Below are 15,072 nucleotides of genomic sequence, written 5' to 3'. Positions count from 1 at the left end.
CGATTTTAATATATATTTAAAAAAAACTTATTGCATATTTAAAATCAAGCAATAGATCATATATCACATTTTTATCAATAAAATCAGATTTTATAATTTATATCGTTTTATATAATCTTGTTCCATCTTTCTAGTGAATTACTACCGTTCTTTTTGTAATTTATTTCTGGTTTCGAGTTAAAACAATAAAATTTTATGGCTTAACTCTGTAAAGTCTCTGTACATTTTTGCAATCTGCCGATTCCCACGCGGAGTGATTTATTCTTATTTAATTATTAGTGTAATTCTTAGATTAGCAAAATTTAAAATCTTTCATAAGAGCATGGATATTTTAAAACGTCTGGCATAAACCCAATCTTTCTTATGTAAAATATATAAAATATTTAAAAATATTCGTATATATTTTATTTTTACTAAAATAATGCATTTAGCAACAAAATATGCCAGAATTAATTGATGATAATTTTTATTATGAATATAATAATAGTAGACTTGTTGTAAATGACTTGTCTCGATTTTAATTTTAATTATGTATTACGATATCCATTCGTAAAATTAGAAAAGTCTATAAATACCTAATATGTGAAGGTCGCTCAAAATTATAATTATATGATAAATATTAATTTCGATCCTGCAGACACAACAAAAAAATGGTGAATATTTTAAATACATGTGATATTTTTTTTAGTGAATACATATATGATATTGTATGAGCTAAAGTAGCTTATTATCAAGGAATTTACAATACTTAAAATGTATGATATTCATCAGATCTAGGTAAACTTAATCTGTGATGCTTGATCGTAATTAAAATTAAATATTAAGCAATAACTCCGATCTTTCAGATATAATAGAAATTGCAAAATACTATGATTAGAACTGAAGTCTATCAGGTCAATAGTCAGCGACTCACACTGTAAATATCATAGATAATGAGTTTCTGAAAATTATTCATCATAAAAACATCAAGTACACGAGTTAGGCGTAGTTATTATCTCTTGTCAATATCTTGTTTTGAAGTATTTACAATTGAAATTCTCGTTTTATATGTAAAGCTTATACTACGTATGAATATTTTTGTTTAATTACTTACACAATATAAACCAGTGGTGTATTTCTCTCTCATTGCAATTGTATAATTTTTTCAGTATGAAACTAGTTATTTTCTCTTTTGATGTACATATTATCAGCATTTATTTGACGATATACATTTGTAGAAGAGTTTATTTTGCACATTTCATTTATTTTTTTCTGTAATTCATTGATGATTGGTTTCAAAATTACGTCAATTATCGACAGACTGTCGTTACCTTGTCATTATTTCAAGGGATGACGTCGTGGTAATCGCTACCATAATGGAAATTTCGAAGCCGACGCCGTAAAAGGCGTCTAAATTTGCAGCCAGCCAAAAAAGGAAAGTCGTGTAATGGAAAATTTCGTATTTAATCAAACGGGGGACGCCCCGGGAGTCCCACCCGCCGCGGGGTTAATTAATCATAGCTTCTTGTCTTTAAGGATTATCTCGCCGGAAGCACCCGGTATGTCAACCCTGTGAAGGAGGGTGAATCCGCCCCCTTAAAAAGCGTGACGCTGGCTTTATGATGGCCCCCGTTACTAATCTCGGTTCATCGCTGTTTATACTTTTTTTATCGCCTTAGCCAAATCGCAACTCTTTTAAAAGTGTAACAAGTTGAACGCTGGATTTGTACAGTTTTTCCAACCATTTGAGACATCTCAAGGCCCTTTAGCCATCAATATTTTTTTTACAATTTTATATTATGTTAAATAGTTCCTATTTTATTATATTATATTTATTAGGTTATAATATATTTATTTCAACATGTATTATATATATCTGCTTTGGCATGATTGGGGTTCTCTTTCCCAATATCAAACAATGCAATTAGAAATTATTTTCCCTTCCACAATAAATCATTATTGATAAGGGAAAAGCATGTCTGAATTTTCTCTTTGATACCTGTCAAAGGTTATATATGTATATATGTACATATACGATTACATGCATATGAATGCATGAGCTTTTTGCTTCAGCATTGAAATTTGGGTCATTTATTATTGTCCCTCAAAATGACAGGAACCTCTGGATTCGATAAGTGATTTTAATAATTCAGATTCCATTTGCTGCATTTGCACAGTCATCTTTATTATTGATGACATTTTTCAATTCAGTAATATTATTTATGTTAGTTTTAAAAATAATTGTTTAATAATCGCTAAAAAGAGATTTTAATCAATCGTACATTTACACAGTTAATCTTGATTTGTTTCACGGTCAGGAAAAATTACTGGCGCACCTTTTCGACGTGAAAGTTCAGAGTTCACGCGCGAATTGATTGATCTAGGTCGGTTATAGGCGATCCTTTGCGACTTTTGACGCCAGCAGGTTAATCTGGTTGTCCGTAGATATATGTACGTATGGGTCTATGCCTAATTTGGAGGCTTTCGTATAATTAAAATAAAATATGTGAAACCCGATAGTTGGCGGTAATTCAACGTCGGAACAAAGGGGCTAAAGGGCTGGGGCCCGGTATCATTTAGCCGAGCAGCCACTCTCGACGGGGGCCAAAGGGTAAAAATAGCCATTTCGGAAGGCAAATGGGGTGAAATGAAATATAATCCACATTCCACGGCACGAAAAATAAATAACTCTAAAGTCTGATGCTCGAAAAGCTCGAACCTGGCAAGGAAAGGAGGCCAGTTTCGCTGGTCTGCATTTCTAAAATTCGTGTTTCATAACGTATCGATATGATCGATAATTGCATCGGAATGAGTTTTAATGGGTGTTTTTTTATCAGTTTTATTACTTAAAACCCCATTTGGCATCTTATGTAAAACTAGAGACGAGGTATATTTAAAAAGTAAAGATAATAAAATCTTGTATTTATTTTTCAATATATCATTGTGTCACTTAGTCTAGTGCCTATTCACTTTTTAAGGCACCTAATGAATCGCCTTATATGCCATTCCATAATAAACAGTTTTAAAAACTTGATATTGTTTATGAATTTTATCGATGGTTAAATGATTTTTTTAATCCACTTGCTAAGTTAGGATTTTCCAAGACACCTTACGGCAATTATAACAAATAGCGAATATGTTGTATAAATAGTAACAGTTAGTAATTATTTTTAAAAGCTACTGAAAACAACTATTGATTATTGTTCATTCGAGAAGTCAATGTTATGTTTGTGAGGGAATAGACTGAATGAAACAACTACAGAAAAAAATTACAATGTATCAGATCAGATATGATGTTAAGGTTTATTAAAAAAAAATATTAGGCTTATGAAAATGCAAGGTTATCAAAGCCTTTGCTAATTTATTGAATTATCTATCAGTATGTAGGTTTTGAAAAGATCTCAATCTATTATTTGCTATTGAATCATTTTTGTCAGTGGTACATTAACTCTTGTAAATATAACCGTTGTCAATTCCGTAACTCTTTTTGTCAGAAATGGAAGCCAAACACACAGAAATTCGATGACTCAGTCATATTTTATTGAGATGTTGTCCTTCAGCTATTATAATCGAACTCTAAGTGTTTTTGGGAATTTGCATTTGATGCAAATATCACGTGATTTATTAACGAATTTAATTTAAGACTACAAGAAATAACAGAGATTATATAATATATGAAACTTATACTACGCCTAATTTTTTTATAGAACTAGCGCTTTTTTGACGCTCACTTTAATTTCGCTTTCTGGTCCGCCGAGGCTAAATATAATTTTAATCTGGCCTCTAACAAAAAATGTTTGCCAAGCCTTGATCTACAACCTAATTAAACTTTTTTTTGTTTTGCAAAATGTATTTGCTAATCTTATTGTTACTTATGTCAGCCATAGTCAAGGCAAACTAAAAGCCGACAAGCAAAATAATAAAACAAAAACACTGTGACTGCCGAAATTCCAAACAATACTTTTATTTCCGAGTTACTATTGCGCAGCTGTGGAGGTTCTCAATGACTTGTATTGTTTCCTTATGATATTTTAAATTAATACGAATATATTTACGAATATATTCTAATATTTTATTGTTAATTATTTGTTAAAATAACAAGTAATAAAAAACTTTACTGTATAAATTATTTATTTTTATTATTACATTACTATGTATATTTCTTTTTTTAATATTACATTTATAGAATTATAACACTGATTATATGTGTGAGTGTGCTTGAAAATGTTTTTTAGCTCGAAACCTTTCTTTGTACTCTCAAGGCATTCGCGTTCTTTTCTCGCGTTATTCTGCGAAATTTACGTAATAATTTTTCCCACACGCTCCTCATTTATTCTTTCCACATGTTCAAATTACCTAATAATTCTCGAGCCCTTCACAATCACCCGTTACTTCATTCCGCGTCGTTTTACCGCGTCTTGACATTTTATTTCTCTTATTGATCTCGACGCAAAAAACGAGCTTCTTTAGGGAATTCATTAACATTGATGAAAAGTCTCGCTTCATGAAGTGTAAATTCAACATGTGATTTTTTTTCATTTTGCAAATCCGTGAATTTTCGAGGGTTTTTCGCAAACAAACCGACTGAGGTCCTTGTTCTAAAAGTGAGTTTAATTAATTCTAAACATCCGGCCTTCGTCCTTGAGCTTGGCGCTTTATTGCCAGCATAAACAGCACCAAAACGCGCTCGTGTGAATTTTAATGAAAATTAATCACGATTAAATTAAACACACATTCTACTGAGCGAACGGGGCTTGTCAGGAAACGTTTTTGTTGAAATTTGACATATTTTTTTTTTATTTTCGTTACAGAATTCCGGATAACGGCGGACCGAACGACGTTTACAGGCAGGCGAGTCAAACGACCGATTGTAACAAGTTCAACGGCGAGAAAAAATGCCCCTTTTCTTTGTTAGATATATTGCTGGCAAATGGGCGTGTTGTATAACATTTTATATTTTTTACATTTTTAATAAATCATTTGTAATAAAAAAATCTATTATTTAATATAAATTTGCAAATATAACATATTTATTATATTGATTAAATAAGTGTTATAACCTAATTTAATTTATAATTAGTAATTCAAAACAATTCCAAAATATGTTAATTTAAAATGTTCGAGTGAAGCAAAACTCACAGCGATTTATAATTATACTTCTGTTATAATGGTTCTAAGAATAACGAAAAATTATTTGCAAATAACTTAAACACATCGTTAATATTTCATACGGGCAAAATGAATAAAACAGAACTGTCATACATGTATTTTAAGTAAATTAAAACAATATCTATCACTGAATTTATATCTAACTTAATTATGATAAAAAAATTACTTTATTAATTATAAACTACTATTATTACAGCAGAGAACAATGTCACCATAAACGACTTTGCTTAATTTTTTAATTTATGTATAACAATATTTATTAATCGAATTAAAAAAATTAGAAAAACCTAAATTAAAATCATCAACTAGAATTAAAATTACAGCATACCCTCTGATAATTAAAAAACACAAATAATCCGAACTAGATTTCGCTCAATTTTATTTTAATTATTTATCATGATTTTTGTCAGTGAGATGATTGAAATCTAGAAAAAAACCTTGATCTTGAATTGAAATCTAGAAAAAAAATGATCGATTGAAATTATAATATAATCATAGTATACTCTCGATTATCCGAGCTAATGCTAGGAAGAGTACGATTAATTAAAAAACACATAATCTGAACTGCAAAATTTTTATTAAGTTTTAACATATGTTTAATATATTTACAGTACAGATTATTATTATTTTTATTAATTAAAAAAAAACTATGATTTTCGGTTAATTTAGGAATATGTTAATATTTTTTTAAATATCACTACTTTTTTTTTTAAGAGCTACTGTATCGTTATATTCTAATTCACTTTGGTTAATTTAATCCAGTTAAGTTTTAACATTAGTCATCTTTTTCACTTATTTTCTTACTTACTACATCCTTTTTTAATCTAAATCAACTTTACAATATTTTATCAAACGACATTTAACATCATTTTGTATTTTTTAAATATATCATTTGCCCTAGTCTCTTTGAAATACAATACAAAATATATCCATGTTAGTAAGAATCTCTCTTTACGATCAAACAAGTGTTACTATTTTTATTTTTGACCAAAATTATGCTATTCCACGTATGGCATCCAATGTAATAATTTTTTCTAGAAATTTTTAAAAGAAGAGGTTTTATTGATGATATAATACTTTGGTCCATGGGTTGAATTTAAACTTGCAACATTAAGATAAGATTAATTTTCAATGTGCTTTCATTTGGATAATAAGGAGCATTATCTATTAGCAATATTGCAGTGTACGCCACAGCTTCTAATTTTTACACACATACATTCGCGAGTGCTAAAGCCGAGTCGCACGAAAATACGATTGTGTGTTCTTTTTGTGTCTACCTGCGCAGCAATAACGGTTATTATCAGGAAACTACAGCTTAAGTTTGAGGAGGTTGATAACAATGATATTTTATTAAAAAAATGTAATTAAAAATATTTCAAAAATCAATAAAATATTTATATATATATACATAAAAAATACATTTACAAAAAAAAATTACATGGAAAATATACATATTTAAAAATAAAATTGATTACATTTAAAATATAAAAAATCATTGGTAAGAAATAAAAATACTATTTTTTTAAATGATATATTATTGAAAATATTAAACAAACAATTAAAGCGATTTGTGGTGGACGTGTGTACAGCGAACTGTACAAAGTGACCCTTATGAATATCTCCTTCTGGAAGGCGTCAGTGATTGTCCTTGCGCGCATGTCCTGGAGGTGATTGCTTGTACAAGAAGTGGGGCGTAAGTCCGAGGTTGAAGGAGTCCGTTTAGCGAAAATGTTCTTGGAACTAGACCCCGACAAAAACAAACGCCCATAAAATATCCTAACCCGCCAACTACCAATCACATCTCTACCCATTACCTCAAATTCAGTTTAACTACAACTTTAATTTAATAATCATTAATAATCAAACAGGCAAAAACTAGAAATACCAAGAAACAGCAGGATCTGTCTAATGCATAGAAATCGCTACAGAATCAATCGATATCATATTTGCACACCAGATGCATTATTTTATTATTAATAGAGACTCAAATACTAGACTTTATAGCTAACGATTTTTTTCACATTATTCTGTTAATCTAGATATCTAAATATACTTATGTATTTTGTTTATGCTATTGACATATCATTTTTAAACAGTAAGAACGTTCGGTAAAATAATTTCGTTACTTTCAATTGCTCTCAATTTTTATTATACATTTTTTTAAAATATCAAATTTGCACGAAATATATCTAAACTAAAATAGCATTTCGTACACCGACCCCTAGCATCGTGCAAGCAGCACGTATGACACAATAACGATAATGAAATCACACAGAACGGTACCTCGCTGTGAATCGAGCCATGATTGTGTCTGCTAGGTTGTTTATCGACATACCCGATAATCAACTACAATCACGAACGTCGACTTGCCAATTAGTCGTGTAAACACGGTCAGGTAAGTGTGCTAAGGAAATGGTCACGGAAACGTGTCCAAACAGACCGTGCGTTGACCCTATCGCGATTTTCGTAAATCGTCGTTCGTGTCTAATGGGTGATCTAATCAGATTTTGTATTAAAACACGTAAAGCGGCTATAGGGAAGGCGGCGCGCTTCGATTACGCCGTTACGAGTAATGACGTCATATTTTAGAAGTGTTATTGCCTTCTTATACGAGAAGTGTCATTGTCGATAGTAACGGCGATGGCTTTCTCAAAATCGAAGTCATGTGTGTGAGTGTATGTAACCGCCGAATAGTACTATAAATATATTTTTTTCTAAATCGCTCTATTCGCGATCCATTCGAGATGAAATTTATCTTTTATAGCTATAATTTAAATACATGGACAAATAGACATAACAATAATAATATATATATATTCTATTAGATATTACATCGATTGAATATTATAAATGATATATTATTTATTAATTTTAATTAAAAAAAGACCATTCTGAACCAAATGAAAACGATAAAAAACACGAAAAAAAATATTACACAAAAAGAAAAAATAGGTAAATATTAAAATAAGATAATATGACCGGATCAGTTCCTTCTAGCTAAAATTAAATATATCGATGTGAAATGCCAGCGTATTAAGGAGCCGGATGGCGATAGCTATAGGAGTAGGGCATCCAAATACCCTGCCAAAGTAATTACTCGGTTCTCGGACATTTCCCCTTAAATTAACCGGGTACCGGGTTCAGATGCGGGTGGATTTTGTCCACTATTATATACTGACACATAGTTATAATTTATATTTTAATCTAAAAAAATTGTTTAAGTATTTATTTATAAAAATAAATAAATGTTTGAATAAAATAATAAAACTTTATCTTCTTTTTCATCTTAAATTTCATCTTTTTCCAGGAAGGAGGGAGGCAAAAGTTAGCCAGTCAGTTGTCGTTTTTTAATATCTACATTTCATTAAGATTCATAGTATTCATAAAAAATAAAAAAAATTATCTATTCAAATTCAAGGAGGTACCTGTTAAGAATCCACATAAAAACAATCAAATGGTGCCGCCACGGTTATCAAGCGTTCACATTAACCCGTCGCCTAATTGATTTTTTATCTCTTAATGCAAAAATTAGTAAAAAAATATTTTGAATTAAAAATATTTTTTGGTGAATAAACATAAAATTTAATTTCAAATTATTAAAAATAAAAATAATCAGAACATTTAAACACACTAACAAGGTAAAATTTGTAATTTTTAGGAAATTATTTATTATTTATTTTTGATTACCGTAAGTGAGAATCGAATGAAGCATATCTAAGCCAAATTTTGACCAATAGAAGAGCGCAAAAAACAATTATCCTTTCTCAGAAGTATAATATCCACGTCAAAAGCAATCTAATCGTGCCGTCGTCGTCGCAGTAGAAACGCTCAGTTATCTATCGTTCATATTAATCTTTTAAACGCGTAAATCGACTAAAGTCGTCTAATTGATTTTTCATCTCTTAATGCAAAAAATCGTAAAAAAAATATTTTTGATTAAAAACTATTTTTTGGTGAGTAAAAATAAAATTTAATTTCCAATAAATAAAAATTAATATATTCAGATTATTTAAACACAGTAACAAGGTAAACTTTTCAAGTTTTAAAAAAATGATTTGATATTTATTTTTGATTAACGTAAGTGAGAATCGAATGAAGCATATCTAAACAAAATTTTGACCAATAGAAGAGCGTAAAAAATAATTATCCCTTCTCAGAAGTAAAAAATCTACGCCAAAAGCAATCTAATCGTGCCGTCGTCGTCACATTGAAGACGCTCGGTTATTATATATTTGAACGCGCATATCGACCAAAGTCGCCTAATTGATTTTTATCTCTACATACAAAAATCAGTAAAAAATTAATTTTTAAGAAAAAAATTTTTTGGTAAATAAACATGAAATATAATTTCAAATAAATAAAAATTAAAATAATCAGAGTATTTAGGAACAGTAATAAAGTATCTTTTGCATTATTCATAAAACAATTTATTATTTATTTTTGATTAATCCGTTCTTATAACAATATTACGACTTACAATAAGTGAGAATCTAATGAAGCGTATTTAAACCAAATTTTGACTATAATATAGTTAATATGTACATTTTTATGAATATTTATTTAACTACAGAGATACATACATATTTGTGATATGAAGATATTAATTTATCAGATTATTAATTGCGCGTATAAAAATAATTAGATTTTTTATTTTTATTTATATTAAATATATTTGTTAATGGATAATTCTGTTTATACTTTGTGTGCAAAAAGTAAAAAATATAATCTTTTTTGCGACCTCAGGATTTTAAAGGCTGCACTGCGTTGCCGTTGCTGTCGTTTTTTGTTATTTTCGGAGAATTAATGCGCCTGGCGTAAATGGCTTCGTGTAAAAATAGGCGTTGGCCAATTAAAACTCCTCGTGCAGGACAGAAGCGTCGGCTGAAAAAGGTCGGAAATTGTTTTCGGGGCGCAACTGTTTTAGTTAGGCCCCGCACCGCATTGCTGACACTGCCATCTATCGAAGCTGACAGCAAGCACCCTTCTACCTATTCAACTTTGTCTGCAGGCTAGACGAAAAGCGTATATTATACCGCTTCATGTGGAAGGTCTCGGATCAGACTATTTACAAAATAAAAAATATAAAGTCACACATTTAATTATACATGAAATGAAAATAACATATGTTTTTATTAAGGATTCTGATTATTAAAAAAAATAGTTTTAAATCATTAAAAGTATCAAAATAAAGAAGATTTTATTCACAAATATATTATTATATTACAGTAACAATAAAGCTCAAATAGAAATAAAATAATAATATTTTTTTCATTCTTATGAACATTATTGCTATTGAATTTCCAAGAATGTCCTATAAAGTTTTTATAAAATTTTTAATACAAAGATTTATAAAATAAAAAAATATTGAAAACTTAACTAGAGTTATCTTTCCGATGAAATTATTGAAAGAGCTTCTTCAAACAATGTTTTTTTTTTATAAAACGTTTACTTCAATAATATGCTTAATTTTATAAACAACCCATTATATAAAATACATATTATTGTTTAATAATTATATAACATTGACTAGCAGCCGCTTCTCTCTTTACGTCAACCCTGATCCAAATCTAAAGTACAACCCAAACTTCGGAGACAAAAAATACTGGAATAGCGTAGTCCGTTAGTTTTTTTATTATACAATATTTTATATAATTAAAACACACTATACTGATTATTATGTAAACTTTGCTGATTTATTGGTTTAAACTATTTCCTTTTAAGATAAATATTTTTTGCTAATAAAATATTTTATGTAATATATGTATGGCTAAGAATACATTACATTAATTAATTTATTTTTTAAAACAATTTTATGCTATTATAGCAATTATTATAAAAATACAAATGAGTTGTTTTTTAAGATTTTTTTTAAACATAATAAAAATGTGGAATTCTACAAATATATTAATTGATTTTTTTCTATATTGCATGTATTTAAATCAATAATGAAAAATTGTGATAAAAATTGAATCCAAATTAATATCAGTCATTTGATATTTTGTCAGTTTGGCTTTAAACGGTAAAAATATTCTACTGCGCTCACGGTTCGTCGGTCGAAGCGCCTGTTGAGTGATATAGCCGGCGATAGTTGACTGACGTTTTCAACAATGTTATCCCGTTGACAGCAGCTCAATCTTTTTAGCCGTTGCCTCTTTTCCCATTTTCTCGCTACGTTGTAATTTGACTTTTTTTCGGCGAATAATGGCACAACTGCCGCTTGATAAATGGAATTGTTTCGACGAAAACTTTGAATATTAGGAGCTTCCACGCAACGCTAAAGAATTAACTAAAAAAAAAACAACACACACACACAGCACAGAGTGAGTAAATATTATTTGTTAACTTTCATTTATTTTCTTATTTAATAATATTCTACTTTCAGCTGTTATTTGAGTTAGTGTGTAATTATCAATAAACATGCAGGTTAAATTTTCTGCATCGAATTTCTTCATTATAACCATTTTATTCTGCTACATTGGAAACGACGTGGAGAGTTCTAAAATACTGTCGAGAAGAAGGCGCTACGTCACATTTCCAGAAGGTTCAAGTTTTTCGGTATGTCTAATTTGAATTTTTAATATTTGTTATTATAGCTTTTTTTAAATAATTTTTTCCATTTTATTATTTAATAAAATAATATTTTTAAGACGAAACTGAGAACTAGTCTGGTTTATATCATTTAATTTTATTATATTATGAGTATTTTTATTTTTTACAATGTATTTAAAAAAAAATATTTGTATTATTTTTTTTGTGTATTGTGATAATGCTATGTATTGTTTTTTGACCATTGTGACGCATTACAATAACCTGTTAGTGCACAATGCTTATAATTCAGTATAAATAAATAATTAATTGCTTGATAAAAATATACACGTGATAATTGAATAATTTAAAAATAGAAAATGATATTATTTTTTAAGGATATATTAATTTAACATACTTAGTAAATGATAAATTCCTGATAAAATATTTTATGTATAATTTTACAATCTAAATTTATCTCTAATGATTTTTTTTGTGTATTGTAATAATACAATATATTGTTTTTTGCACTATCCTGTTAGAGTACGATTTAGTTTAATATAAATACGTAAATAAATAACATTTACTCGTAGATGTAAATCGAGTTCTAATTTATGATTCAATTGTAAATAACGTTGTTTCAGATGGCAGCCTGCATGACGGTAGGAGTATTAGGACAGCCATCTAAGGGCATATTCACGTGGGGTTTGAATTGGGGCATTGCTTATAACCTGCCAAATCAAACAGATACGGTAAATGCTCTAAAAAAGTTTAAAAAAGTTCCACATGCTTTAGTGACGCGGAGTACTAGAAGTATGTTATATTCCAAATTGGAATTAATTATGAACGAGTAAGTTTAATTACATTTATAAAAAAATATGATAAAATATAGAAATATATGTTATGCTTATAGACATTTCCTCATAACCTACATTCACTATAAAACATATATTTAAATGTGCGTTTTATATGTCTACAGCATGGGATACAAAGGTAGAGAATGCATTTACAGGGCTTTGTGTGAAGCTGCTCAAAGGCTAATGCCCCGAGGGAAGACAATTGTAGAAGAACTCTTTCGATCTACTTTTACGTAAGAGGCACATGAATTTTTAACAATAATCTACTCACAGCGTTTCTTATACGTACTCGCTGTTTTTCTCAAGCGAACAGATTTAACTATATACGTACGAATAATTTATGTAATAGTGAAACTCTTCACATCAAATTAATCTTGATTATTTTTACGTTTACTAATACAGGCTAGCACATAAGAACGAATTTATAATACAATATAAAAACTATTTTATATTTTTTTTATGTTTCAGTTTACCGATTTCTCGAGTTTTTGAAAGCGAGCCTATAGAACATCATTTATATGATTCTGCTCATAGAGACGGACTTCTGCAAAAAACAACTTGTGAACTGAAATACCGAAAATGTCCAGTGTCCCTATTAGATTTGGCTTTAGGTTACTATAATCCAATAACAGACAATAAGATTCTGTTTATGTAATTTAATTTGTTAATATGTGATCAATGTAGGTGTACTAATAAATAAAATAGCTTTTTTATTATTAACGCATAACATTTAATTCATAGTTTATTTATTTTACAATACATTCTATTAAATAATTATAATAAATAATAGTTAGTGCTTATTCCCTCAAATAAAAAGTATGAATCAAATATGCATGTTACCTTTTTATTACATCACATACGCTCGTGTGAGTATGTATGTGTGTATCTACATATACATATATAATACATATACATACATATACGTACACATGCATACATACACACATACATATATACGAAATAATTATTAACTACATGTCTTATTATAATAATGCATATTCCAAATTCACAGTATTTTTTATGATGTTTTCATATAATTTATTTATATGTGTATATATATGTATATATATGATGATGAAACTGTTTTTATTAACGGTTTTCGTTGCGATTATTTTTTTTCATTTTGGCTGCTATGAGAAGGAGTATTACTTGAGAGATGCAGCACATGAAGATGACCATAAACATTTGGCCGAAACGTCGTGCAGTGGAAGGAGAAAAAATAATCGCAGTGAAAACCGTGAATAAAAATATTTTAATCATATAAACTACCTGCGAAAATTTTAAAATAAAAAATTAATATATAATATATATATATATGTATATATATATATATATATATATATATATATATATATATATATATATATATATATATATATATATTTTTTTTTAATATATAAATTGAGATATTATTGTTTTTCATTCAATTTCTCCCTATTATTATTATTTATAAATTTACGACTACATCGTATGCTAATATAATACACTTTTTTATATATAACATTTTTTATATTATATTATAGAGTGGTGTTTGCCAGTGAATATCATTTTGTCTACTGCGGTGAGATTTTTGATGCCGAAAAAATATACGAATTTAACGTTGATAAAGTTTATTATTTTATAATATAAACCGCAACGATTTTTGAAGAAAAAAAATCATGAACCTATACAAAGTATTAAAAGTATATAAAATTATTAGAGTAACTTAAATCAAAACTAAGCCAATCTAGGGTGTCCGTAAAATACGTTAAAGTCGATATTCTTTTCGGTACCAATTCCTACTTCCGCTGTAGTTGTAATGATGTAAAAAAAACAAATAAAAATATTTTTACAATAAAAAACATAATGACACAATTATAATGATGACAATAATAATAATTTATCATTATAACAGTAAGTATAAGTTTTAATAGAGTTTTTTTTAATTAACAATGATTGAATTACTTATTAAATAAGAAATTTATTTATAACCTTAACAATAGTTATTTTTCAAACATCCACATTCAAATATATTAAAAATTTAACAATCTTTCTTTTAATTAAATAAACTCGAAAAAAATCGATGTATAGGGTTCAATTTTGTTTTCGAGTGTATAATAATATATCAATATATTATATAAAAATGATAAGCTACTAAATAAGGTTTAAATTATATTTAATATATTTATTAATATATATAAGATAAGTTTTGAGCATAATTTTCATTATATAACATAATTAAAAGTAAAGAATCAAATAAGTTATTTTTCGCAATGTTTTCGATTTGCGCAGAACCCGTTTTAGTTTTTTTTACACACTTAGTATTTAATACATATTATTTAAATATATACACCTAAATGTTTGGAAGCTCAGCTCAAATGATTTTGCTATCTAAGGTGTTAATTGCTTCACCGTCATTTAAAAATAATTTGTACAAAATATATATTAATTAATTAAAAAAAAAAATTTTAGAAAATAACGAATTTTCAATATTTTTGTAATAATATTTGCTTCCTATTTTGATATAAAAAAATCGGTGAAGCAACGCGTCATCTAGTCAGTG

General features: G+C 28.1%; 1 protein-coding gene across 1 annotated transcript; it reads left to right on the top strand.

The window, feature by feature from the left end:
- The first annotated feature begins 11,248 nt into the window (after nucleotides 1-11,248).
- Nucleotides 11,249-13,186, top strand: LOC148239135 (uncharacterized). Its single transcript, XM_088189226.1, has 5 exons — nucleotides 11,249-11,468; nucleotides 11,531-11,703; nucleotides 12,318-12,523; nucleotides 12,653-12,763; nucleotides 12,999-13,186. The coding sequence occupies exons 2-5, from the start codon at nucleotides 11,566-11,568 to the stop codon at nucleotides 13,183-13,185; spliced, it is 642 nt and encodes a 213-aa protein (XP_088045352.1). The 5' UTR covers nucleotides 11,249-11,468; nucleotides 11,531-11,565; the 3' UTR covers nucleotide 13,186.
- Nucleotides 13,187-15,072: the final 1,886 nt, after the last annotated feature.

The sequence above is a fragment of the Plectrocnemia conspersa genome, unplaced genomic scaffold, assembly GCF_051122295.1.
Source record: "Plectrocnemia conspersa isolate PC_06_02 unplaced genomic scaffold, ASM5112229v1 ptg000001l, whole genome shotgun sequence".
Classification (NCBI taxonomy): domain Eukaryota; kingdom Metazoa; phylum Arthropoda; class Insecta; order Trichoptera; family Polycentropodidae; genus Plectrocnemia; species Plectrocnemia conspersa.
Note: the sequence above shows the minus strand (reverse complement) of the source record. Positions and strands in the feature narration are given on the sequence as shown.